The sequence below is a fragment of the Pieris napi genome, chromosome 14 (genome assembly GCF_905475465.1).
Source record: "Pieris napi chromosome 14, ilPieNapi1.2, whole genome shotgun sequence".
Lineage (NCBI taxonomy): Eukaryota > Metazoa > Arthropoda > Insecta > Lepidoptera > Pieridae > Pieris > Pieris napi.
In genome coordinates this window covers 8,674,239-8,701,145 of record NC_062247.1, presented here as the reverse complement: position 1 = coordinate 8,701,145, position 26,907 = coordinate 8,674,239, and the positions used below count along the sequence as shown (strand labels likewise).

Below are 26,907 nucleotides of genomic sequence, written 5' to 3'. Positions count from 1 at the left end.
TAAATTACTCTGCGAAACTTCAACCTCATACATACGTCCGTACCTACCTAAAGAATACCGACGTACCGCATTCGACGCAGTACATAACGTTAGCCACCCTGGAATAAAGACCACGAGGAAATTAATTACGCAACGCTACTTTTGGCCCTCAATGAACGCAGATGTCGGCAAGTGGGCAAAAGTATGCCTACAGTGTCAGCGCGCCAAAATACAACGCCACACAACAAGTCCATTATCAATTTTTTCACCAACCGAACGATTCGAACACGTGCACATCGATATCGTTGGTCCGCTACCTACCGCGGCCACCGGTCATCGATACCTCGTGACAATGATCGACAGAGCGACGAGATGGCCCGAAGCATACCCATTATGCGAAATAACAGCTGAAGACGTCGCCAAAGCAGTGTACGAAGGTTGGATTTCCCGTTTCGGTTGCCCTGCTACAATAACAACGGACCAAGGACGCCAATTCGAAAGCAGAGTATTTGCATCTCTTTCTCGCTTACTCGGAATTGAAAAAACACGTACAACATCATACCATGCACAGTGTAACGGTATCATCGAAAGATGGCACCGTGTCCTTAAAGCCGCATTGAAGGCAAGACTACAGACCGCAAGAAGCTGGATCAACGAGTTACCAACCGTCCTACTCGGATTACGCGCCGCTATGCGAAGTGACACCGGCGTAAGCGCCGCCCAACTTACCTACGGATGCAACATACGCTTACCCGGTGATTTCTTATCTACGACCCGAGATAACATCATTATGGACTCTGCCTACCTCGATCAGCTGCGCGACGCAATACGTAACTTGCAACCAATACCTAACCAACCACATAGCAACACAAAACCTATATTCGTACACCGCGACCTGCAGACGTGTGAATATGTATTCGTACGCATAGACGCCGTAAAGAAGCCATTACAAGCACCCTACGACGGACCCTATCGCGTGCTAAAACGAGACAGCAAGATATTCACGCTGCAGTTACCTAACCGTGAAACAAACATCTCTATTGACAGACTCAAACCCGCCTACACAATTGCCGAGCCAGATGTGCCCACTGATACAATACCGAGTACCTGCAACAAGCAAATCACATCAAGTGCGAGCGAACTACATAAACCATTAAATAGCCTGAAACATCAAAACGACAACAACCTGAAACATCAAAACGATAACAACCTGAAACATCAAAACGACAACGACCTGAAACAACAAGACATTGGGAACAACACAATACCTACAAGGACAACTCGCCGAGGCCGCGTTATACGCCTGCCGGTACGCTTCGCTAGAGGGGGAATCCTGTAGGTGATTGATTAACGTGTCGTATTGAAACAGTGATGTGTTCAGACAAGAACATATCAGAATAGTTACGGTCGTGTGTTCTGAAAAGAACAGTTTCATCGTGTCGTAAGACACGGTAATTTGCCCTGACAAGGGCAGTTGTCAAACGTTTTCGTCGTGAAACAAGAATAATTTGTCCTGAAAAGGACAGTTGTTAGACGTTTAGTCGAGAAACGTAATTTGTCCTGAAAAGGACAGTTTTTAGCGTTATCGTAAGGCTACGATACCGAAGCGTTCTGAGAAGAACACGTTCGTACGCTTCGACGGCTGCGTGCAGAAAAAGGCCAACTTTTTGCCGCGCCGCATTTTTATCGCCTACTCTGGTACCTGCGCAACCAATCAACGCTCCGCATCTTGGCACCACATGTCAATATTAGTTGTAAGTGTAGGATAATTTTTAAGTATAATTGTACACAGTTTTGTAAATAAATATCATTCAATCATTCACTATTCCATTTTCACCTCTTCTCTACAAGTAATTAGGGAGTTTTATTTTAACATCGACCAAGTAATTCTGAACCACTTAAACCATCAAACAAAACATCCCTAAAGTATGATATGATATGTACAATAATATAATGATACAAATAATATAAAAACTGACCAATTCATATGACTAATAATGTAAAATGTAAAATTCCTTTAAATACAAATTTGCGCGCCATTATGTGTGGCAGAATATGCGAACTTATGATTGTACCACCTGACACAGTTTTGTACCATATTCTTGCAATAAATTATTATTATTATTATTAATGATGTAAACTTCTTACATGAAACTAAATATTTTACTGTTAATTTAGCTTGTTAAAACCCTATATTCTTTAAAGGTTTTCCCTTATTTCAGTAAAAAAATGTTAATGAAATAATCAAAATCCAAATTACTTAAAATAAACGTAAATAGTTTTCAACCAATTATTATTGTTTACCACATTATTTATACATTAACGAGGTTGCTAACTCTATTCAGAACATTTTTTTTTTCAACACTGACTTAGCGCACTCTGCTGATGCATTTGAAAACAAATTCACGTTCCAATTAAGCTTCAGCATAATGCGGCATTGTGCGGCACTGAGTCGCATTATGCTCTGTAATTGGAAAACGCACTAAATTTCGTTAATTTTATACAAATTTTCGAAAATTTTTGTTCCATTCCAACAATTTTACTTATTTATTACTGACTCCCACAATCTTGGGGTTAAGCTTGTATTGACCCCCCCTACGTTCAGTTTCGCCCTCAAATTAAAACATTTCAATGGACTATTAGGCCTACAGCTACTTGATAGACTAGTGTACAGCACGGTACCCAATGATAAGAGATACCATGCAGAATGGAATCTATAATTAAGATATAAACTTTTTAAAGTTATTTTCAGGGGCTTGAGACATTAATAGTCGTGGTCTAAATCTAAGCCCCTGAAAATTCACCATTTCCTAATTTCTTTGCTTTGAGTGGATAATGGATATTGCCGAGAAATGGCAAATGACAGTTGACAACAGTGTTAGTCATTTGAAGTTGGATTAGCAGCATATTTTTAAATTTAAAATAGTGAATACTTTCATTTCGTTGTAGACGGGTGTCTCGTACGATGTGCATAATAAGATTTTTCACGTGTGAGGCTTTTAGTGCTCATAAAACTAAAGAAATACTTGAAAAACTTAAGAGAGTAGACAATGATATCGCAGCTCTATCGACTGAACTTTGCTATCACGTGGAAATTGCAGAAGGATGTGATTATTTAAATATTAATCAAATTAAAATCTTACAGTGGTTACTAAGTTCTCCCTTGCAACCGCATTCCTTAAAAAACGAGTCGGTTTACAAGTTTGTAAAAGACGATCAACTAATAATTGAAATTGGACCGAGGCGAGTTAAACCAACATTACTTGAGAATTCAAGTTATATTAGAATTATAGTGTAAAATACGAATATAATATATCACTTAACTCGCAAAATTATTTCTAGGTTTAACTTCTCCACTGCTGATTCAAGTAACTCAGTTCAAATCTGCAAAAGTGTTGGGCTGTATGATGTGGTGCGCCTGGAGGTATCCACCCGTTACCTTATTACATTTAAAAGTTCTAAAGTGCTCAATAAAAAAGTATTTGAGGATCTTGCTGCGTCTCTACATGACAGAATGACACAATGTATTTATACAAAGGAAAACCTTCCCAGGCATAGTTTTAATGAAGGTCTACCGAAAGACTTGGAGCCATGGTATGTTGTGCCTCTTAAAAATGAAGGTATGGCTGCCATGAAAAAAGTCAATCAGAAGCTAGGTACGTAACCACCTTTATATTGTACTGTATTGAAAGTTTAAAAAAATATTCTGCAATAAGTAAGGCCCTATATACCTAAAGGTTTTTGATTATATAATTTGTAACTTAGGTTTAGCATTTGATAGTTGGGATATGCAATTCTATATGGACCTTTTTGTGAATAAACTGAATAGGGATCCTACAAGCGTGGAACTCTTTGACCTAGCTCAGAGCAACAGTGAACATTCACGGCATTGGTTTTTCAAGGTAATTATAATTTTTTACTAAGTGGCCCTCAATGATCAATTCTTGTCTTCATAAAATTTGTATAAATATAAAGTATGTGACCTGCCTTGTATACCCTGTCCCGTCCCATACAAATAATGTATGTAGTTCCTCACAAACGGCTATTGTTAGCCAATTTGCTATAAGTACTAGTTTTATCTCAATCAACTTGTAAGCATCAGGGTAAGTAGCATGCTATAATTCTTATCAATGGTTGCAGGGTCAAATGATATTAGATGGTGTGAAAATAGATGAGTCTTTGATAGACATGGTTGCATCAACCCAAAAATATTCCAATGATAATAATGTCATTAAATTTGGGGATAATAGCAGGTATTTTAAGTATTAATATTTCTCAATCTTATCACTATGAGGCTGATATGAGGGCAGATGTCAATTACCTCGGTTTAAATAGCTCAATGATTGCTGATATAATAACTTATGTTTATTACATGTTAGGTAATCTATTTTCGTTCAAAAAACATCTGTGATGAACTATGAACTATTTGATCTTTCAAGTAGTTAATAATTGAAAATTTCCATTTAGTTTTCAGTTTTTGAGAATTGGTGTAAAACACCTTGCTACATAAGTAATCATTTTACTTCTAGGAGAAATTATTGAACTAAATAGCTTCGGTTCTACTATAGAAATTAAGGACCTATAGCTTTTATTGATATAATCACTTCTGTACTTAAGTAGTAAAATACTTATGTTTTCTAGCTTTTTAATGACAATTTATGTTCACATTTTGTTAAATTTTATTCCACATGTGTTGCTAATGTGTCAGATCCAGTTTACTGAGTAACTTACTGATACTGAGCGTAATAAAAATTAAACTGGTTATTAAGAAATTAACTTAAGTTCAGGAGGTTTATAACATTTAATATTGCAGTGCAATTAAAGGATTCAAGCATACAAAACTCAGACCAAGCAATGTTAGGGAACCATCACAAGTACTCACAGAAGTGACTGAATCAGATATAATTTTCACTGCGGAGACTCATAATATGCCCACAGCCGTGGCTCCATTCAGTGGAGCTACAACTGGTACAGGAGGAAGGATAAGAGATGTCCAGGGAGTAGGAAGGGGCGGTCATACAGTGGCCGGAACTGCTGGGTATAGTGTGGGCAATTTGTTGATACCAGGTATGAATTAATCATGAATCTTCTTCAATATTTGTCCGGTTGCCGATGGTATAAATTTACTGGACCTCTATTGATAAATATTTAACAGGTGTCTCTAAGATTAATGTAAAACCTCTATTTATAGAACAAAATCAGTTTTATTCTTTTAACTAAAGTACTCTTCTGTCGTATTTATTTGTTTGCTAGCTGATAAACATCCTGACTTAGTAACATTACAGAAGGCGAGTTTAAAAGTAATTTGTAATTGTTCCATTCAAATTTGTAAATTTTTTTCTTTCATAAGAATGATAATAATAATTTAATTTGAAATATTATATATAGATTATGTTGATTACATAATAATAATAATATGATTGGACAATTCACACCAATTGACCTAGTCCCATGCTAAGCTGGTGAAGCTTGTGTTATGGGTACTGGGCAACGGATATACATACATATTATAGATAGATAGACATATAAATACATATTTAAACACCCAAGACCTAAGCACAACACCAAATGCTCATCACATCGATGTTTGTCTCAGCCGGGGATCGAACCCGGGACCCATGTATTCGCAGTCAGGGGTACTAACCACAAGACCAATGAGCCGTCAAATAACCAATAATCGTTGAAAGTAAATGTAAAGTGTTACGTTCATTAGGTTGCTAAACATGAATTGTATTAATACAGAACCTTGCACATGAATTGTAGTCTTTGCTTACAAAGTTTAAATCTCTTTATGCTTAAGAAAAAACCAGCTAAACAAATAACTCATATTTTAATGAATGGTAATTGATGAGCCGGGTGTTTGCTTCAAGTTAGTAATAATTATTACTTAGAAGTATATTAACAATCTTGTTAATAGTGTTTCTGGGCCTACTGATGTTTATCTTTTGTTTTGCCAAAGAGATTTTTTTGTTAATCGACCAATGACTGAGGTCATTGGTCGATTAACAAAAAAATCTCTAATCTAAAAAACCTAATCAAATAGACTGGAACATGATGTAATGATATTGTGCCATATACGCAACTCTTTCTTATTAATATGAAAACAACTGATTACGTATTTACTTGTTGGCGCGTAGATTGTTTTCCTATTATTGAATTTTTCTTATCAGCTGAAACTAAAGCAAATTAAGTAAGGTCAAATCACGGGATCATAAATCACAATCAATAAATAATACAAAATTTAAATATTTCTTTTCCATAATGCTTAATGTATTTGACATATACGAAATCTTAAAGTTATACTTTACATAATCTCTGTTTAAGTTTACACTTACTTTAAGTTTCATAGTATTATTCACATTAACTAGCTTTTTTTTTTTGAAGAATCGTATCATTTACGACTCCGTATCGAGTCTAGGCTTACCTTTTATGCTCCTAGTTACTCGCATATAATGCACTTTCTACTTTCCGGATTAAAGAGCATTTATGATATTTTTAATTATAACAAGACCCGCGGGTATTATCGTCCTGTTACCCAAACATTAAAGTTGTATAAAATTCAATTCTAAATAATAATATATATTTATGTATCTCAATACGCTTTTAAGATAATTTAAACTGCAAAAACTCGTGCAATCCCCGCACACTGTGATATAATATTATAATTGTGATTGAGTGCATTTAGAATTGTAGTTAGGTAAGTCTGATTTAAAAATAGGACGTATAAGCTACCGAATGGAACATTTAAAGTCTTTGTAATATTAGATTAGACCCTATATAGAACGAACGTTTCACGATACGATACGTCGCTCTGGGTAGATCCCGTGAGTTGAAGTAAAGGCTTCTAAATGGCGAATAATGTTATTAAAAAATACATTTTCTGTAGGTTATGACTTACCCTGGGAGGACAAAGATTGGAAGTACCCAAACAACTTTGCTAGTCCACTTCAAATAATAATAGATGCCAGTAATGGAGCTTCAGATTATGGAAACAAATTTGGAGAGCCTTTGATATCAGGTAATTATAGGAAATGTTTAAATGTAAACGTACAAACAGTTGAGAAAAGCGAAATATGAAATATGTAGACACGCAAAAAGGACTATTTCGATTTTTTATATGATATTTACTTTGCTGGGAAATACAAAAGTACTGTTTTATAACACCCTTTGTGTGGATATTCAAGAAATGAGCCAGACACCGTGAGCCATTTCTGCCAAAACCCTCCATCTTTTAGTCGATACCAACTCCGGGGAAATAAATACAGATAACACAACTTTTTTTACAGCTGTGATACTTTTTGACATTCAACACCTTTTGTCTTCAGTCACCGTGACCACGCACGCTGTAAAGCACGCGAAACGTCGGTTAAATTTAAAATTATGTAAAATAATTGTAAATTTATAATAAAACATAATTACAAATCCGTTAAAAAAGTGTTTTTCTAAAGCCTTAAAGCTTTTGAGATGTCGTGTCGCCGTCGCATGCTTCGTATCGGATATAAAGAATGTAGAATGAAAGAGTTGATGACATGCGTATGCATACTAATACGGAAAGTCGCATATCTTGGTCATGTTTTGTGGCACCATCGATACGACTTCTTGCTCATAATGATGTGCAAAATCCAAGGCAAGAGACGGGCTGGTGCAGGAAGACGTAGTTGCGGAACGTACGGGAGAGTACGTGAGAGATACTCGGCAAGTTGTTACCAGCCAAGGTTTAGCAAGTGGCACCTGAAGAAGAAGAAGAAGAAAAACATGATTTTTATTCTTTTTCACTTCATTATTATGAGTAAAGCACTGAAATCTTCACTGTACAAACACAATTTAAAACAAAAATATTTGTGCCTAAGAACCAAAAAAATAAGGCGATATGTTTAATATATATATATTATTCTAGGTTTCGTGCAATCGTACGGTTTGAAGAATGGAGACAACATCAGAGAGGAGTTCATCAAGCCAATAATGTTCAGCGGTGGTATTGGTTATATGCCACACCAGATGATTAAAAAGAACAAACCGGAAGAAGGTGAGACATAGTTTTTTGAAGTTATACTTCTTTAGGCGCGTTATGAAAAATTGATGAGAGTGAAATTTTACGATGCGCGCGCACCGTGCGCGTGACTTAACAGAATGAAGTTAGTAGCATGGAATTCTATAATAACTGTTCAGTTGTATATTCTAGTATTTTTATATTTAGAACACGTGTTTTGTAACAGTACAATTAAACAGTGTGAATAAATAAATATTATTTTGGTGTCTTTACTAAATCAATTTCATATATGACGATGATAGTATTTACTAATAATAATTTTATCGATTAATTTTAATATTTATCGTTGATCACTACTGCATTTTAGGTTTTTTTTCCATACGCCAAAGAAGTACAACTTCTAACGCGTGTACCTACATTAGTACACACACTCTTTTTTTTATAAATGAACAGTTAATTGTTAAATTAATATGAAAATTCAAGGTTTTCAACACAAAAACCTTTTTTTTTGTTGGTTGTTTTAACTTTGGGTTTGTTCCCAAATATGATTAAGGATATAAATCGTAAGATACAAGATGGCGCGCTTCGTTTTACTGTGATTGGTCAAGCGGTAGTTATATGTGTAGTTAGTACATTATGTATTTATTTACACTTCGTTGCATACAGAAATACATTATGATTAAAATAATTAAATAAATAGAACAAACTGGCGGCCTTATCGCTTTGAGCGATCTCTTCCAGACAACACTATCGACGTATCATGTCGCGTGCCAATGCGTATTGAGTTAGAGATGCTGTTGGCTCATCACAATCGAAGATAGCGCGCATACCTTTCGTTTGACTGTGATTGGTCAAATGGAAGATAACGTGTCGCGTGTTTGTGATTGGACAAGAGTTATTGACAATCAAACGAAACTAGCTATCATTGTCGTTTGTTTCACAGCTAGGTATTAAGACATTCAAATCATTAGGAGTTTTTAATTAAATAAACATGAACCGGATATTGAATTTTTTAAAAGTAATGTATGTAATAATATGTTATATATATGTTCTTTCTATATAGATTAGGTCATCTTTTATCGTTTTCTCAGGTTTTTTTTAAATTTTTGATACTCTTCTTTATTTGTTTCTTGATTTTCTAATAGGCTAGATGATCAGCCTTCTGTGCCACACACGCCGTCGATTGGATTGATACAAGCCCGACTTTTTTGAAAGACATGCCGGTTTCCTCACGAAATTTTCCTTCATCATACGAGTGTTAAATGCGCACATAGAAAGTCCATTGATGCAAAGACGGTTTTCGAACCTACGACCACAGGGATGGGAGACGCTGAAGTCACAGTCACTACGGCCAACACGGCTCCAATATTTTTTGTTGTTTATTGTCTGCGCTCTATGATAATTTTTTACTTGAAATCGAAATTTCTTCTAAGAAATTGTCTACTTAAACTGTTTTAATTTTATCTGTTTCATCACCGCGTATACACAATACGACAAAAAGAGCCGAATGAACATATGACAAGATTTCGAAGTATGTACACAGAAATAAAAGATCGCCATCTTTTGTTTCTGATACCTTATATTAGTTACATTTTTTTTCATATAACGATATATTTTTATTATTAGTTTAAATATATTAATTACTAAAATTCTATGGTAAAAATAAGAAAATATTAAAAAATAATTATTATTTAAATATATATTATATATCGAAATGGCCATGAAATTTTTTATTTCAATTTAAGGCGTATGGCGCGTGCTGTGTATTTAAATGAATCGTTCGTTAAAAAAATAATTCAATGTGATTTCTGAAATAATATTAATAAACAAAATAAGTCTCTTTCCTAAATTTCCTTATTCAGTTTTTTATTAATAGCTATTTTTTAATGTAAGTAAATAACAATGATTTAGTTACGAACTCTTAATTTAATATATTTAATTTTATTTGTTATAGGGATGCTCTTGGTGAAAGTGGGTGGCCCGGTCTACCGTATCGGGGTTGGTGGAGGAGCAGCTTCATCAGTTGCAGTCCAGGGAGGAGACTCTAGAGACCACGCCTTGGACTTCGGGGCTGTGCAAAGAGGTAAATTTAGGGCCATTATTAAGTGCTTACAATTAATAATATTAATAAATACGGAATATAAAAAAATACCGAAATTTAGAATTTCTCTCGTTTGACATACGAGAGAAATTCTAAGCGCTTGTAACGAACCGAATGGGAAAAGGGAATTTTTTTTTTGTTTTTTTTTGATATCTCTCATATTTTTTTTTAAATTCCTTTTATTTTGTGTGTTTATGTGTGTGTGTTTTTATTAGTAATAAGACGTGTTATGTCTTTGTAAAAAATCACATTTGAACAAATGTCTTATGATAGAGTATGTGGAAGAAGAATCGTACTTCCTCTGACCTAAAGGATCCTTAAAGCTACGGTTTCCTAGAAAAGCGGTGCCGTTAACTAACGGCCGTAATGTAACGTTGGGTGACGTCACCCACACATTGTCTATAAATAACATCGGAGTAGCTTTTCTAGAGAACGTTGAGTGTCACCGTAACGTCATATAGCGGTGCTGTCATTTGCATGACGGCCGTCATAGCGGTGATAAACATTACTTTAACGTTTTTCGCGTGTAGCGGTGCCCATATTTAATTAATACAATGACTTGGACGAGCGAAAATGATGAACAATTAATTGATTTTGTTGAAAATCATGAAGCTTTGTACAATATCAAATCCAAAGAGTACAGACAAGCTCAGATGAAGCAAAATTTGTAGAATGAAATTGGAATAACACTTCAAAAATACGGTCGCACTACTTTCTAGGAAACCACAGCTTGGCCACCGTCCGTTATTAACAACCGTAAAATGACGGCCGTTAGTTGACGGCACCGCTTTTCTAGGAAACCGTGGCTTAACTAGTCTTACTAATCTTGACTAGCCGGACCTAAGGCCCCAGTGGGTGGGTGGTGGTGGTGTCCGAGAAGTTGTATATATTCTTAGCGGTTGGAATATCGCAGCCGTACGTATGTAGGTGTAGCTACAATTACAAAGTTTTTAAACTGAACTTATATAAATAATTGTCTTCAGGTGACGCGGAGATGGGAAATCGTCTTAACCGAGTCGTTAGAGGTTGTCTTGAAGCCAAAATTAACCCAGTTGAATGTAAGTAATTTGTAATTTAAAATATATGTAAGAAAAACATAATATATTTTCGTATACAAACTCTTGTCTATATTATATTTTATATGAACTCTTTTGTAATGTTGTCTTTGCCGTCTGATCGACGATGTTTAATTTATGTCAGTTGACATAGTATATGTAAGATATTTTAATTTTTTTCATTATATTATTTTACTTTATAAAACCTAGAATATAGGCTTTAAATGTTTTTTTTTTGTATTCAGAGGTGAGTGAATAATTTGTAAATATATATTTTTTATTAAATGTAAATTAATAGATATTTCTTTTGTAAATAAATCTTTTGTATTCACAGAGAAACGCAGTTGCGCCTTATTTATTCCCAGTATAAGCGATTGATACTATCATATATATTTAACATAGAAAATGTAATAATGCTATTGAAATTTTTCGTATCTTGGTACAACCATATATAAACCGTTAATTTATACTAGATATTGTACAAGGTTAATTAATGTACTGTTTTAGTATAAGTTACATGCGCGACCCCAGTTGTGTTACAATCATTTTTATATCCATTTTTAATTTTTAAAATTAATTAACTCATTGAAGACACAGAAATTCGTCTTCCTTCAAGGAGATCCTTTTCTTAAAAGGCTGGCAATGAACTTGGGAGCTTTCTGCCAATGTGAATGTCCATGGGCGGTGGTATTAACATCAGATGAGCCTCCTGCCCGTTTGCCCCCTGTTTCTACCTCTGTTTTGACGTGATAACGTCTTTAAAATCGTTTTAGTCGGGTGACATGTTCAGAAACTTGTGTCACACCAAAACCTCACGAGCGCGATCGCAGGTATAACGAGAGAGAGACGGACCGATCTCCCGTCTCATCTCGAGCGCTGCCAGTCATTCCGTGAATGTATGAAGAAAAATGTATATCATAGTCGAATAAGTAAACTTGTCATTTTACACCCGAAATTTATCATCAAAAGTGTGAATAAAACGATAGATGTAATTTAAAATTTGAAAAAATTGTTATCTTCATTAATTCCTTACTTCCCAAAAACTTATATCACCAATAAGACGTTATCACGTAAACATCTCGATCGTTAACCTACTTTACAAACAACCAATATTTTTTATTTAACATTGTATGCCCTATGTAAATTCTAAATTTTCAAAATCTAAATTTCACCAACATCATCTTGATGGTTGGAGGTCTTCCACAGTCCGTTTCACAAGGCATTTTCTTTTGCGAACTAGCGAACTGTGGAATCGGCTCCCGGTGGGGGTGTTCCCTCAGAGATACGACCTCCAAATGTTTAAATCGAGTGTACTCCTCCCGCAAAGGCCGGCAACGCACCCACAAAAAATGGGTGTCTATGGGCTGCGAAGACTGCCCTTTTTGGTCGTCCCGCAAGCTCGTTTGCCCCCCTATTATATAAAAAAAATGTAATGTAGATTTGTATTTTTTTTAATATTATACATTTTATCATTAAAGAACACATAAAAAATACAAATAATTACTTTAATCAAATCGTGGGTGCTCAATAGCCTTAACCAACACTGATTTTCAGTGGTCAGCCTTATGTTTAGGGCCATAATTTTTAGGCAAATAATTGTATTATTAAATAATCCTTTCAGCGATTCACGACCAAGGCGCTGGTGGAAACGGAAACGTGTTAAAAGAGCTGGTGGAACCAGAGGGCGCTGTCGTCTTTACAAAAGAGTTCCAATTGGGTGACCCCACAATTACTACGTTGGAACTGTGGGGTGCTGAATACCAGGAAAATGATGCACTGCTTTGTTCAAAGGAGAATAGGAATGTTCTAGAAGGTATGCACTTTTATCAAGAAGGAAATATAAAAGATATCTCACAGCTACAAATCGACTGAGGGGTCAATAGGTAAGTAGGGCATGGCAAGGGATAGAAAGATATTGCCTTACTTTTCGCACAATAACGTAGAACAAAACGGGTCGCTTGTAAAAATTATCATATGTAATACCACAAGAGCTTCAAAATTATCGGGTATTTCCCGATAGGTTCGTTGCAATCAATTAATATAGTTGTCATGACGACGACAGTCGTCATGACAACTATATTTGTTTGCAACGAACCTTGAGGGAAATACCAGATAATTTTGAAGCTCGAGTGGTATTCGGGGGATTATTTTTCCGACCCAAATGTCGGCCAATAGAATTGCACCATGAGACGAAATGTACAGTTAACAAATAAGAATTTCATAATGAATAAAACAACTACTTAATACTTTTCTTGAAGCAACGACCAGAGAAAATTTTCACAAAAAATTTTCAGTATAATACCATGTAGGTTGTACCACGTGACGTCGAATGGTGCAATTCTATTGGCCGACATTAGGGTCGGAAAAATAATCATTGATAATTTTTGTATTCTACTATATAAGCATTGTATTTTACTAAATACAATATGATGTTTTTTTGTAAAAAAAAACATTATTGTGACCAAACGGCTTTACGGGGAGCATTCAAGTATTACGTAACGATTTGGGGGGGGGGGTCCTTTTGAAAACGTTACGATGCGGGGCGGGGATTGAATTACGCGTTATTGTTAATATTATTTTCTACTTACACCACATAATAGTAACTAAAGATTCACTAGGTGGTCACGAAACGTTTTACTAGACTTGGGTACAGTACTGTACTTAGGTACTGAAAAACGTTACGGTGAGTTCATGGGGGGGGGGGGGGTAAAAATGAAAATCGTTTTATATCGTTGAGCTTTTGTGCGTTATCAATTTAATGTGATTACCTATGAAAGGCATTGTAAAAAAATAAATACATATTATAATAATTAGAGATGTGTCTTAGCAGAGGTATTAATATTATTATCTTTCCCCGCTTCGTGTAGTGAACTTATTTTAATGCTTTAATACAAATTTATTATTGTCTTACCGCAATTACAAAGAGTTTCGTAAATTACCTTAAAAATAATGATGCCGCCAAATGGTATACGTGTTCACGTACATTATTATCACTTCGTGGTTGCATTATTATCACTAATAATTTGTAATTTTCTTGCTAACTTTAAAAGGAGTACAGATAAGGTAATTTATTGCATATATTAAGTATCGCGAGAGTTAGATAGAAGGCGAGTGTAAGAAAAAAATAGTTCTAATATAAGTGCACCAATGGACTTACTATGTGCGCATTTAACACTCGCTTGATAATAATAATAATCAGTGGCGCTACAACCTTGTTAGGTCTTGGCCTCAGATTTCTGAATCTGTTTCATGATCATTTTTAAATCTAATAGGCAAGTAGGTGATCAGCCTCCAGTGCCTGACACACGCCTTCGTCTTTTTGGGTCTAAGACATGTCGGTTTCCTCACGATGTTTTCCTTCACCGTTCGAGCAAATATTAAATGCGCACATAGAATGAAAGTCCATTGGTGCACAGCCGGGGATCGAACCTACGACCTCAGGTATGAGAGTCGCAAGCTGAAGCCATTAGGCCAACACTACTCTTAACACTCGCTTGATGAAGGAAAACATTGTAAGGAAATTGGCGTGCGATAAGTTGGTGTCAGGCACAGGAGGCTGTTCACCTATTTGCCGAGTAACTGTGGAAATCATGGGTTTGGTTGTTCGTCTTTAAAATTGATTATTTAATTCTAATAGGCAATTTTCCTTCCAAATTTGTTTCTTCGAGAATCATGTCTAGGACCTTGACATACGTTAGTAATGAAGGCAGACAAAATACTGACAAAAAAATAAAATCACTAAAATTTTCAGACATCTGCCGACGTGAAAGATGTCCGGTATCGTTCGTTGGGGAAGTGACCGGTGATGGTTTCATGAGTTTAGTTGAAGATTCCTTCAAGGACTCGTATCTTAAGAGATCAGATCGACAGAAGCCGGATGTAGTGGAGAAGATGCCGTATGACTTGCATTTGGAGGCTGTGTTGGGTATGCTGTATTTAGTTGCTTTAATAGCTTAAAAAGTTTTATAATTGAAGGGTACAGGGAAAGAATAGTCAATATTTTTATAAATAGAGTTGACATTGCCATCTAGTCGTAAATGTAGAAAGCTATGGAATGCTTAAATTAAAAGAAAATTAAAAAAAAAACACAGTCAACATGAGGCTCAAAAAGTTTACAATAACATTTAATAATGTGTTTTATAATATGAATCATTGGCCTATTTTAAGTTTGTAGTTTAAGACACTGATTTTAAGAGTAAATATGTTTTTTGTTATTATCTCAAAAATATTTTTTCTTGACAGTGGTCTTTCTTTCCCTGTACCTTTGTAATTCTTTGTAATGCTCTGTGGACCTTAGCCTATTGATTGTATTGTATTTTAATATAGTAAGTGTGAAAGTAGGCTTGGTTTTGCACGCTTAACTACTGAATTGATTTATGTATGTATGAATCTTTTTTTAAACCATTAAAAAAAAACTTATGTTATACCTTTTGTCTCTTGTAAGTTCAAAAATCATTAATTGACTTATGACGTAACCATAAGTAAATCGTGACTTGGCATTTCTATAGTAATTAAAAATGTCAAATGAGATACGCAATAGCCACTTTCGGAAACCTAGGAACTCAGCCATCATCATTATCAGAAGTAATCTTAGAATGTTCCAGAATGTAGTAGAACTTTTTAAATGCAGGTAACATGCCGAGGAAGACGTTTGACCTTCAAACGGAAAAGCGAACTAAAGTCCCACTCGCGCTGCCCCAAGATGTAACAGTCGAAAAGGCTCTTAACAGAGTTTTAAGGCTGGTGAACGTGGCAAGCAAGAGATATCTGACTAATAAGGTATTTTAATTATTTTATCAATGTCATTAGGTAAGGTAGGTAGGAATCAGTGGAGCTACAACCTTTAGGACCTTAGATTTCTGCTTCTGTTTTGTGGTCATTTGTTTTTTTGTAATAGGTTTTCTGTACCTGACACAAGCCGACTTTTTTGTTGTTCTTAATTATAGTTAACGCATGAAAAAACTTAGTTAAAAGTGAGCATTTTCAATGACGCAGGCGGGAAAAGAAATCTACAAAATATATAAGCACTAAAATAAAACAAAAGCTTCATTTTTGAAGTGAAACTTCTTTAGGCGCATGAGGGTATATTTTTACGGAAAGGTCACGAAGATGTGAGGCGTTTTAGTCGAAGAAAAGGGAGAGAGCGATTGAGAGAGAGTGAGAAGGGCGAATTACCGCATAGAAAATATATTTTTAATATTAAAATTTCGTTAATAAAATTTATGAAATATTAGTATTTTATATTTTATGCAAAATAATTTATTGAATTCTGAAATGTCGAATTGTAAATTAAAATGCCGCGAGTTTTATTATCTAAGAAATGAAAAAAAAATGAATTTTAAATTCATTTCAATTATATTCCTAACATATCTTCCTTTTTACCTCCCTCTAAGTCTCGGAAATCTAAAGTTTTAGGTTTGTATATATGAACAAGACTTAAAAATTAATTTGCCAAAGAAGTTTTACTTCTGACATGTGTACTTTGCTAGCTATCTTCAATAAACGCGACAAATATTTTTTTTTTAAATGCTTTGATTAATACTACGTTTAGACATAGACATAACATTTCTTACTAACGAAACACACACACAGAAACACAAATAATATTAAAAATAAATATTGAAAAACAAAGAATAATGTCATTTTAAGTGTGTAATGTGTGTATTATAGTTATAACTAGCCCTGACTCAACATTGGTTTGATTGATTTGTGCTGTGGAGCAAAAAAACAAAAAGGCAATAAGATAATTATTCAATTGAATTAATTGAATAATTATTATTCAGAATTAATATTTATATTAATTATTAAACAGGTGGATCGTTGTGTAACTGGTTTAGTTGCGCAACAACAATGCGTGGGTCCCCTCCACACGCCGCTTGCAGACTGCGCGATTATTTCCCTCTCTTACCACGAGAAGGTGGGATCGGCGACATCTATTGGCACTCAGAATATCAAAGGCCTTTTGGACCCGGCTGCTGGCGCCAGGCTGTCATTGGGAGAAGCGCTTACTAACTTGGTAAGTTGTAAAAAATTATGTTGCAATTATTTGGATTGGATGTTTTGCGGGTATATAAATATTTATTAATGTAGGTAACTTATAAACGAAAAAATAAGTCAAATCAAGTACGTATAACTGATGAGAAGAATTGGCACGAAATTCTTAAACTGTACAATAAAATCTTTGTTTGCTAATTACATCCTCAATGTTAGAGATTAGTAGGCAAGGGTGGCGCCAAAGGGTTTTGTTAATTAATTTGTCAATTTTATTTTTATTGCTTATCTTGTTAGTTATGTCTCTTCTTAAAGCCACAGCCAGCATTGGAATACTTGGCGTTGACATATCGAACGACGTTCAGTTTCGCGGTCACTTGGAGGGAAAGGCTAAATTAGCCTCCAAAAAGCTTGGTGTGCTCAGCAAGGCGAGACGGTACTTCACTCCGGGCCACCGCATGCAACTATATAAAGCGCAAATTCGGCCCCACATGGAGTACTGCTCTCACCTCTGGGCGGGGGCTCCCCAGTACCAGCTCCTTCCACTTGACCGTATTCAACGCAGAGCGGTTCGAATCGTCGATGACCAATCCCTTTCCGAGCGGCTTGATCCTTTGGCGTTGCGTAGAGATGTGGGGTCTCTCTGCATCTTCTACCGCATTTACCATGGAGAGTGTTCAGAGGAGTTGTTCGGATTAATACCTGCAGCTGAGTTTCGTCATCGGACGTCGAGGCAGAGTACGAAATTCCACCCGTATCACCTCGACGTCCGCCGTTCCACAACTGAGCGTTTTTCAAGGCAGTTTTTGCCGCGCACCACCACTTTGTGGAACCAGCTGCCTAGTGAGGTATTTCCGAACCAATTCGACTTAGGGTCCTTCAAGAAAAGAGCGTACCGATTCCTGAAAGGCCGGCAACGCACTCGCGAGCCCTCTGGCTTTGAGAGTGTCCATGGGCGGCGGTATCACTTAACATCAGGTGAGCCTCCTGCCCGTTTGCCCCCTGTTTTATAAAAAAAAAAAAAAAAAAAAAAATGTATTACATGTTTTATTTACTGTACAGTCAAGTACTTCAGAACACAAGAACAAAGTGTCTTCCCTTTAATAGAGACTGTAAGTAGTCTTATTAGTAAATTAGGTTAGACCTTAATTACTTATTAGTCTTAAGTTAGGCTAGATGTCTTAGTGAAGACTCATGTATAAAAAAAAAACCGTACAGTCAAGACCACGATGCTCTTTTAAATTCAATTAATACAAATTAAAATTTTAAGGGTAGGTGCGTAGGATAGTGTATAGTATTTAGACGATAGGTTTTGACAACAATTATAAATAACTTAACTATTCTTATTATTATGACATGATAAATAATATAAAATTTGCATGCGTATTTTTATATGGGTGCGCGGGTTTTTATAATTAATCAATCTGAATGTCCCATTTGCAAATAAACGATATTATTTGTTTATTATTCACTTGCTTTATACAATTTATACTTTTCTCCATCTTATTCTCATCTTATATCTACCTATTTCTCTTCTTCTATTCTTCAGTCTTCTGTCCGTGCTTGACATTCTGCTGTCGAGGCCCTTTTTAGTAGGTACAATAGGGTTTAGCTTCTAGATAGTAAAAAAGTTACCTATATTTATATTTAGTTTTTTATTTATTTATTTATTTTTCTACAATACAGTTCACTAAAGAGAGTGCGATTTCACGTGAATTACAATCCAGCCTATACTAGCGTATTGATTTATAACATTACCGTTCATACGAAATAATTAGCATATTTATGTCGATTGCGCGCACTCGTTTATGTTTAAAGTTAGATTAATGTATTTGACGTTTACCGACGAAAAAATAATGGGTTAGTAGACAGGGTTACGTTTACTCAGAAAAAATCGGACGCAGATTGAATTGCGGATGTTACGGGATTACAACATAATTGAACCCGAATTTTCATCTAGGTGTTTGCCGGCATAAGTGAATTAGAAGACGTAAAATGTTCCGGCAACTGGATGTGGCCAGGAAAGACAGGCACTCAAGGGGGTTCACTAGTTGTGGCCTGCAAAGCACTCACGAAGGCCATGGGAGAACTGGGCGTGGCCATCGATGGTGGGAAGGATTCATTGTCCATGTGCGCGAACGTCGGTGGACAGAACGGTAAGAAAAATGTTATATACACATAATTCTTTTAATTTATACATAAATTTTTAATCTATGTAAATTCATGAGATAATTATATAATAGCTTTTTGGTGTTTTATCTATAATATGTAATTGCATATAAATAGGAATTGTTTCAGCATACATAATAGATTAATGATATCAATATACATTACTTTTAATTAATAAAATAAAGCCTTTTTTATTTCCATTTCAAATGTTGTGAGTAGTGTTGTTAGTACTTATAGCTTAGAAGTATTATATGTTTGTCGCCTGTAGATATGGACCCCTCTAGGCTAAAGGCCCCCTCCGACCCTTTCCAGATGTGATGTCTGCCAGTCTTTTCCTATTTCTATCGTCATTGCTTTTAATTTTAATAGTTATAAGAAATATTAGGATATAATTATAAGATATATAAGGCAACTGTGGATGGTAAAATCGGGTTGGGTATTCCTTGTCGTACATACCTGGACCAAATCCAGGATGTACTAGAGAAGGGACAAGTTAAAAATACCCATAACCGGCGAACATGCAAGGTGTATGTCATGAAGGTGGATGAAGCGAGAGGTATGCCGGACCGTAGCAAGTGGAAATCCGTGGTCTCTGCATACACCTTCGGGAAAAAGGCGTGATGATATAAATAAATAATGAGAAATATCTAAATTAATCCTGACGACTTTATGCATAGTCAGTACATTCAATTCAATTCAAAATCATTTATTCATATAGGTAACACAATGTACATTTATGAACGTCATGTACGCGCGTAAGAAGTAATACTTCTTTGGCATTCTTAAAAATAGTTTTTGATTGCATGCAAATAATTAATTACAATTAAATAATCAAAGACTGGAAAAGGAGTCATTATAGTCAATAAAGTTCAGTTTACATTTGAAAAATTAAATAAATAAATATTTATTATTATTCTCTTACATTAAGTGTAACATTAATTCTATTATTATTCGAATGTTGTTTTTAAATTATGTCCAATGCCGTAGCATCTTCCGTGGGCAACTTCATTCTGTTAATTTTGTGTCACGGTGCGCGCGCATCGTAAAATTTCACTCTCATCAATTTTTCATAACGCGCCTAAAGAAGTATAACTTCAAAAATATGAAATGCTTCTAAATTTACATTTAATGCCAGTTCTCAAATCAAGGGCGTAGAACGGAAGAGAAGAACTGGCAATAAACTCTCCGCCACTCTTTTTGTGGTCAAATTTGTCAAAATTTACATGCGTGACTGCTTCCTATCATTATTTTAATCATTTATATTTCTTTTTAATTTATGTCTAAATAATTTTCAGTCCAATCTCCGGGTACACTAGTAGTCTCTACGTATGCCCCATGCCCCGATATTACTGTGAAAGTGGAACCTGCTCTGGTCAAGGAAGGGTCCGCGTTGATCCATGTAGCAGTGACTCCAGGACAATATAGGTATTTTTATTGAAGATTTTTTCGAAGATAAATAAAGGTCGATTCACATATATCAGTGAAGGCACAGTTCCGTCAACGTGTCCGCTCAGTTCAGTATTAGTTATACAGTATTGCGTCAGTCATTCAATTCACACATGTCAGTACTCAGGGTCCGTTTTTAAGTAACGTCATTATGGCTCTGATCAATACTACGGAGCTACCAATGATAAATGAATGCTTTATACGAAGAAGAAGAGCAGCATCAAAGAAAAAAGAAAATGGGTGCATGAAGCCTGGCAATTAAGAGAGACGGAAGGAGAATTCATCACAAAGAATTAGTTAAAGATGAAAGAAAATATTTAAAATGTCAGAGAGCTGCTTCAATATTGTTTATTCTTCTGCAATAAACAAAATGTAACAAATAACAACGCGGCGTCAGTGATCCGACAAAAAATATCGTTGTCAACAAATCCGTCCGTGATTGCCGGTGTCGGCACTGACACTGAGAGCACTGTCGTCACTGACACTGACAAGTGGGGATGCGTTCATAGAGACTGTATGAAAGAATATTTAGCACTGTGCCGGTACTGTGTCGGAACTGTGGCTTCACTGATATATGTGAATCGACCTTAAATGTTCATGTCTGTTTCATCTATCGTTTAAGTCGAAGGGGACTTTGCAATAGGTGCAAGTTCATAAATATTTGGTGGGCTTAAAATAATTAAACAAAACACCTAGATATATAGCTAAATATATTAAGATGGTATGTTTAATAAATTGCATATTTGGCATATCATTACGAATGATAATGATAAAATATATTGTATTCACCATACATGTAGAATGTCTTTTGTTTCGGTTCGGTTTTTTTAACGATGGCCTGATAACGGGACCGTTTAGCCAAGTTCTTTTTTTTTGGGTTCTTAATGTGAACAGTAAGATGTTTACCGTTCTTTTAATGTTTAAAAAAAATCTCATGTAAGTGACATGTATGTTTTTTTAATGCGAATAAACTTCTTTAAACCGAATGAATGGAAGCCCAGTTCTGATTAAAAAAATCTTATGCCAGTATAACACACCCAAGGATTATCAAACTCTATACAAAAAACTATTATTTCTTTGATTTCAGATGTATCAATTTGAATATAAATAGTAGAAAATTCACGATAATCGCGCTGACTGCTAAATATTTGTTAATTTACTAGGTTTTAATTCTTTTTATTCTAGGATCGGAGGTTCAGCATTAGCTCAATGCTACAAGCAATTAGGCGACAACCCACCAGATCTGGATGATCCACGTGTATTGAAATCGTTGTTCAAAGTTACACAAAAATTACTCAAAGGTACTGTTTCATAATGTTTCACGCAACGGGTATATGGCTGGTTTCGGCCCCTAAAATGATTTAAATTTACAGTTTTTCTTTCAAATGTGATTTAATTTATGTATTTTTTTTTATTTAATGTTTTAAACATGATAAATAAACTAAAAGTAAAGAAAACATAAAATACCTACTGAGGGGTTTCACCTTGGTGTCTTAAGGGCTACACCACAGTTCATTCCTTATAAGTGGTAAAAATATACAATCAATACAAAAAAATTAAACGAAAACGTTACAACAAAAAGAGAGAGAAAGAAATATATACTGTATGTGTTTTGTTTGTTTATTTTTAAATTTATTTTAGTTTTTGTTAATAAGCATTTATTGTTGAAATTTTGTACAAACCAATCCGTGATACGAGGCGCGTAATCGTATTTTGTATGAACTTGCGTGTCTGCTCCTTTGGTTCCAATATTTAACGTCCCGTATTCAAATTCGTATCTTCGTCATAATCGCGACTTAAGTCTCGTCCTTCTCGAATAGCAAATTAACTTTAGTAAAAACATTGGTGAATTGACGAAAAAAATTAAATGCAAAATGTTCATGGGTTTCGTTACTGTCAAACGTTTAATGTTCAATACAGTTAACTCTCGCCTAAAATTAAATAAAGGTTTCTAATCGACAAGATCCACAATATTCGGATAAAGGCGTATTTTAGTTAAACTATTCGGATAAAGGCGTATTTTAGTTAAAGATGTAAGGGCCTCGGAAGGAACAAAAAGTAGATTTTTTTGAAATATTTAATTAATCAATGTATGTACCATTGCTATCTATGCACTTTTGCCATCTTATAAGTAGTTCATTGATCCCTTTACTATAAAAACATTGGGACGGAAATCAATAAAATCTTTGAAGGCGGTTTCGACTGCGAGAGTTGAGTTTTTTACCTTGCAAGAAGTTATCCACATTTCGGATATATTGGTTTGTCAATTTATGCGTGCGTTCAGAAACTTTGTGTAAACTAAGGAACCTATTACAAGCTTCTATAATATACAACAAATCAAGGCACATTGTACCGTGGACTATTGCAATTTGGTGATAATAGTAAACTTAATATTTGTTTGTATTAAGTCAAGTCAAAGTCAAAAATAATTTATTCATTTAGGAAACACAATGTACACTTATGAACGTCAAAAAAGAAATATACATTAAATGCTTCTAATTTTACATTTACTGCCTAAAACTTGCTCAATAGAAGCAGGTTGTCTAGCCAAATTCTTTGCTGTTATTAACAATAAATATGATAGTGAATCAGCTATCTGTCTAATAAAATATGTAGGTAGATTATATCTATCCTTTGTCAAAGAGTAATTATTACAACTAATGTACCTATTAGTATCAATTCGTCCATGCGTCGGGTTGTCTCTCTCCCTAAAATATGGAGAGGGGGCCGATGGCTGGCCATGCGTCATACTCGTGAACGGGTGCTACTTGTGGTGACTGGTCGTACTTGAATTCGTATATGCGGTGATGTTAATTATTTCGACTATGTGTTTGCGTGTTGTTCCCGCGAGAATTTTACTGCGTGCTCCAATTTCACCATGCCTCCTGCTGTCTTTGTTTTTAATTTATGTTATTATTTTTAATTACTTAAGATGTCATGTGGAACATGGTGTAATGGTTGCATCAGCAGAAACGTTGTGTATAAAAGAAATATGGCGATTAAAAAGAGTGGCGGAGAGTTTATTGCCAGTTCTTCTCTTCCGTTCTACGCCCATACGTTCGTAGTCGTACTACGTTCTATTCTATTTGAGAACTGGCACTAAATGTAAAATTAGAAGCATTAATATGTATTTCTTTACTGACAAGTCATAAGTGTACAATGTGTTACCTATATGATTAAAAGATTTTTAAATTGAATTTTGAATGAGCGTAAAGTTTTAGTTCGCTGGATAGTTAATAATATTTACTTTTCAGAAAAGAAACTCCTCTCCGGACATGATATAAGCGAAGGAGGTTTTATTACAACCGTCTTAGAAATGGGAATTGGCGGCATTCGTGGGTTAGAACTGAATATACAGAAACCTCAAGTATCACCTATAAATATCCTGTTTAATGAAGAGCTGGGTATTGTTCTGGAAGTGGAACAGAGTGACGTGCAATATGTATTGATGGAATATGAAAAGAGTGGTGTTACAGCAAGTGTTATTGGTGTCGCGGGCAAATATGGAATGCAGTCTAATGTAAGTGTTTTTTATTCTTTTTAACGCGGTTCTTAATTCAAATTTTAAAGGTTAACGTGATTTTTTTTTAATACAGTTGCTCAAAAAGTGGCGTTACCTTTTCCGAACTCGTGCGTTCTTTTTCCCAACTGTCAAAATAATGTCTATTAAATAGAAAAAAACCAACTACGAAGTTATTACTAAAAAAAAATGATTTAATGATTTGATTCAATGAGTTAGGTTAGGTTTCATTTCATCTGATTAAATTTCATTTTCATTTCATACAATAAAAAAAATCTTCGCTGTATGCGCATAGTTCCTTTTGCCTACCCAGAATGGGTGAAGAAAAAAAAATCTCTGCTTATATTATTTTACTGTTGGCGCCATTTTCCAAAAACGTTATTTATTAAATTGCTTAATTTTTAATAGACTAGATAATATAAGAATTGACTTTAACTAATAATTCCTTAAGACAAATTTGCGTGCCATCGTGTGTGGCAGATTATGCGAACGATTTACTATTGTAATTTGTATCACCTTAACATTTTGTACCATATTCTTGCAATAAATAAATAATTATTATTATTATTAAAATAGTTGTTCAGTACACGTGCAGATTCGTCTTTGCAACTTGTTGCTACTGTTAACCCTCACCTTTGGCTGCGCCTCGGCTCGGGTAGACATTTGTCGGAACTCTTTGCAATGACAGGCTTTCCGCCCTCGTAATGAAATATACTATAAGACACGTGTTTCATTGAAATAGATACTACAATTCTATGTCTAATAACGTAACAAGTTCAGCACATAGTAACGAATTTTAATTAATTTTTTTGGATGTAATTAATAAATGTAGAGCATTGTATAGGCGTATGATATCGACCGACGTTTTCTGCGATGGCCCTGAAATGCGCTAACAGTTATTCCAACCTTTATATAGAGGAGTAGCATCTTCCTTCCTCCACAATTGTTTTGTGATCAGCCGTGCGATTCTGTTAATCCGTGAGTTCACCTCGCTCTAACAACGCTCCCTTCGTCACTCACGTCATTTTTGGAATCTCATGGTATTCTGTTAAGCAATTTCACATTACGTCTTGACAAGAGGAGGGAGCTAGGGAGTAAAATGACTGCTTCACGGCTGATTTGAGCGCGACGATGCGAAAACCGCTGTGAGATTTCGAAAAGTGAGTTACAGAATCGCAAGGCAGGATTAGAAAATTAGGAAACGCAATTTCTCAAACTTCTTCTTCTTTTCTTCAGCATTTAATTTTATACATATATCTTTTCTTCTTCGGTCTTGGCCTCAGGTGATCAGCCTTCTGTGCCTGACACAGCTTAAGTCTAAGGGATGCCGGTTTCTTCACTATGCTTTTCTTTACCGTACGAGCGGAGTGGTTGCTATTTTTTTTGCGCACATAGGCCGAAAGTCTTGCTGTACAGCAGGGGTCGGGACCTCAAGCTAAAGCCAGTACTGCTTTATTTCTTTTAAACTGTAATTAAAATTTCTTACCTCAGGTAACAGTGAAAGTAAATGGTGAAGCAGTACTTGATATGAAACTGATAGATGTTTTCCGGATGTGGGAGGAGACCAGCTACCAATTGGAGCTTCTTCAGGCCAACTCTGACTGCATTAAACAAGAATGGGAAGGTACGTGGTAACGTTTAGTAGTATCTACTTGCTCGGAAATTACGTCATAGATTGTTGACGTAGAAAATTCGTCGTCCCCGTCGATATTCCAAATTTAAAAAATATTTTTTTCTTTAATTGTTTGGTTCATAACAAAAAGTTTTTATTTATAAGTGCTCAATCGAACTGGCCATCTAACTTTAACTTATTATTAACGTAAAAAACGTGGCGTTTCTTTTATTTAGGCTCATGACAAAAAAGTTTTTATATGTCTTAGTGGACTATGCACGTAATGGACAGTTAACTTTAATTTCAAATAAAGAAATAGGAACATTTACTTTTGAAATCGTATTTTTATGTATCGCCGCTTTCACTCCTATTCAATTTCACGCAATTTTTTTTATAAAAGATAAGTTAGCCAATCTCACACTTTTTATGTTTTATATTACTGCGTTAGGGCTGCTCTTTTTATCACAACCAGAACATAATTTGTTAGAAAGAGATGAATATATTTTTTTAGGTTTGGAGAAACGCAAAGGCGTAACATGCAGTGTACGTTTCGACCCATCAGCTGCTGTGGTTGCAACTAAGGCAGTGAGAGTAGCTGTTTTAAGAGAGGAAGGTAAAATAGTTTGTGCTGCTAATTTATATTATTACTTATAAACACCAATTTACTAGTTCTCATATCAGATCCGAGTACAGTACACGATTGTAAAATATCCCCTAAATTTGTATTATTTATTACACTTATACACTTCGTTACATTTATAGAAAAATAAATAACATAATAAATACAAATTATAAGGTATGCAACGGGCGACCTTATCGCTAACAAGCGATCTCTTCCAGGCAACCCTAATAAGGAAAAATCTAAAAATTCTTTAATTATAAAAAAAAATATGGAATCACCAACCTTAATCTAAACTTATGCAAAAATAAATTAATAAAATAAACTTATAATTAAAAAGTAATCACGGATCCATGAATTGCGATGCAATACAAAATAAGAAATAAAATTGCTAATAATTGCTATTGTTTTTTTTGCTTTTTCTA

At 35.0% G+C, this 26,907-nt stretch overlaps 1 protein-coding gene across 1 annotated transcript in view; it reads left to right on the top strand.

Annotated features, from left to right (window-relative positions):
• Window positions 1–2,903: 2,903 nt before the first annotated feature.
• The window catches only part of LOC125055773 (phosphoribosylformylglycinamidine synthase), a 28,373-nt gene continuing 4,369 nt past the window's right edge, over window positions 2,904–26,907 (top strand). The window contains exons 1-19 of the mRNA XM_047658359.1: window positions 2,904–3,222; window positions 3,322–3,635; window positions 3,745–3,881; window positions 4,120–4,232; window positions 4,793–5,046; window positions 6,866–6,997; window positions 7,877–8,005; window positions 9,924–10,052; window positions 11,054–11,128; window positions 12,747–12,938; window positions 14,877–15,050; window positions 15,756–15,904; window positions 16,938–17,141; window positions 19,077–19,272; window positions 20,581–20,710; window positions 21,917–22,032; window positions 23,986–24,251; window positions 25,743–25,875; window positions 26,375–26,476. Of these exons, the coding sequence (XP_047514315.1) occupies window positions 2,945–3,222; window positions 3,322–3,635; window positions 3,745–3,881; window positions 4,120–4,232; window positions 4,793–5,046; window positions 6,866–6,997; window positions 7,877–8,005; window positions 9,924–10,052; window positions 11,054–11,128; window positions 12,747–12,938; window positions 14,877–15,050; window positions 15,756–15,904; window positions 16,938–17,141; window positions 19,077–19,272; window positions 20,581–20,710; window positions 21,917–22,032; window positions 23,986–24,251; window positions 25,743–25,875; window positions 26,375–26,476 (3,223 nt within the window). The 5' untranslated portion in view covers window positions 2,904–2,944. The remainder of the gene's footprint in view (window positions 3,223–3,321; window positions 3,636–3,744; window positions 3,882–4,119; window positions 4,233–4,792; window positions 5,047–6,865; window positions 6,998–7,876; window positions 8,006–9,923; window positions 10,053–11,053; window positions 11,129–12,746; window positions 12,939–14,876; window positions 15,051–15,755; window positions 15,905–16,937; window positions 17,142–19,076; window positions 19,273–20,580; window positions 20,711–21,916; window positions 22,033–23,985; window positions 24,252–25,742; window positions 25,876–26,374; window positions 26,477–26,907) is intronic.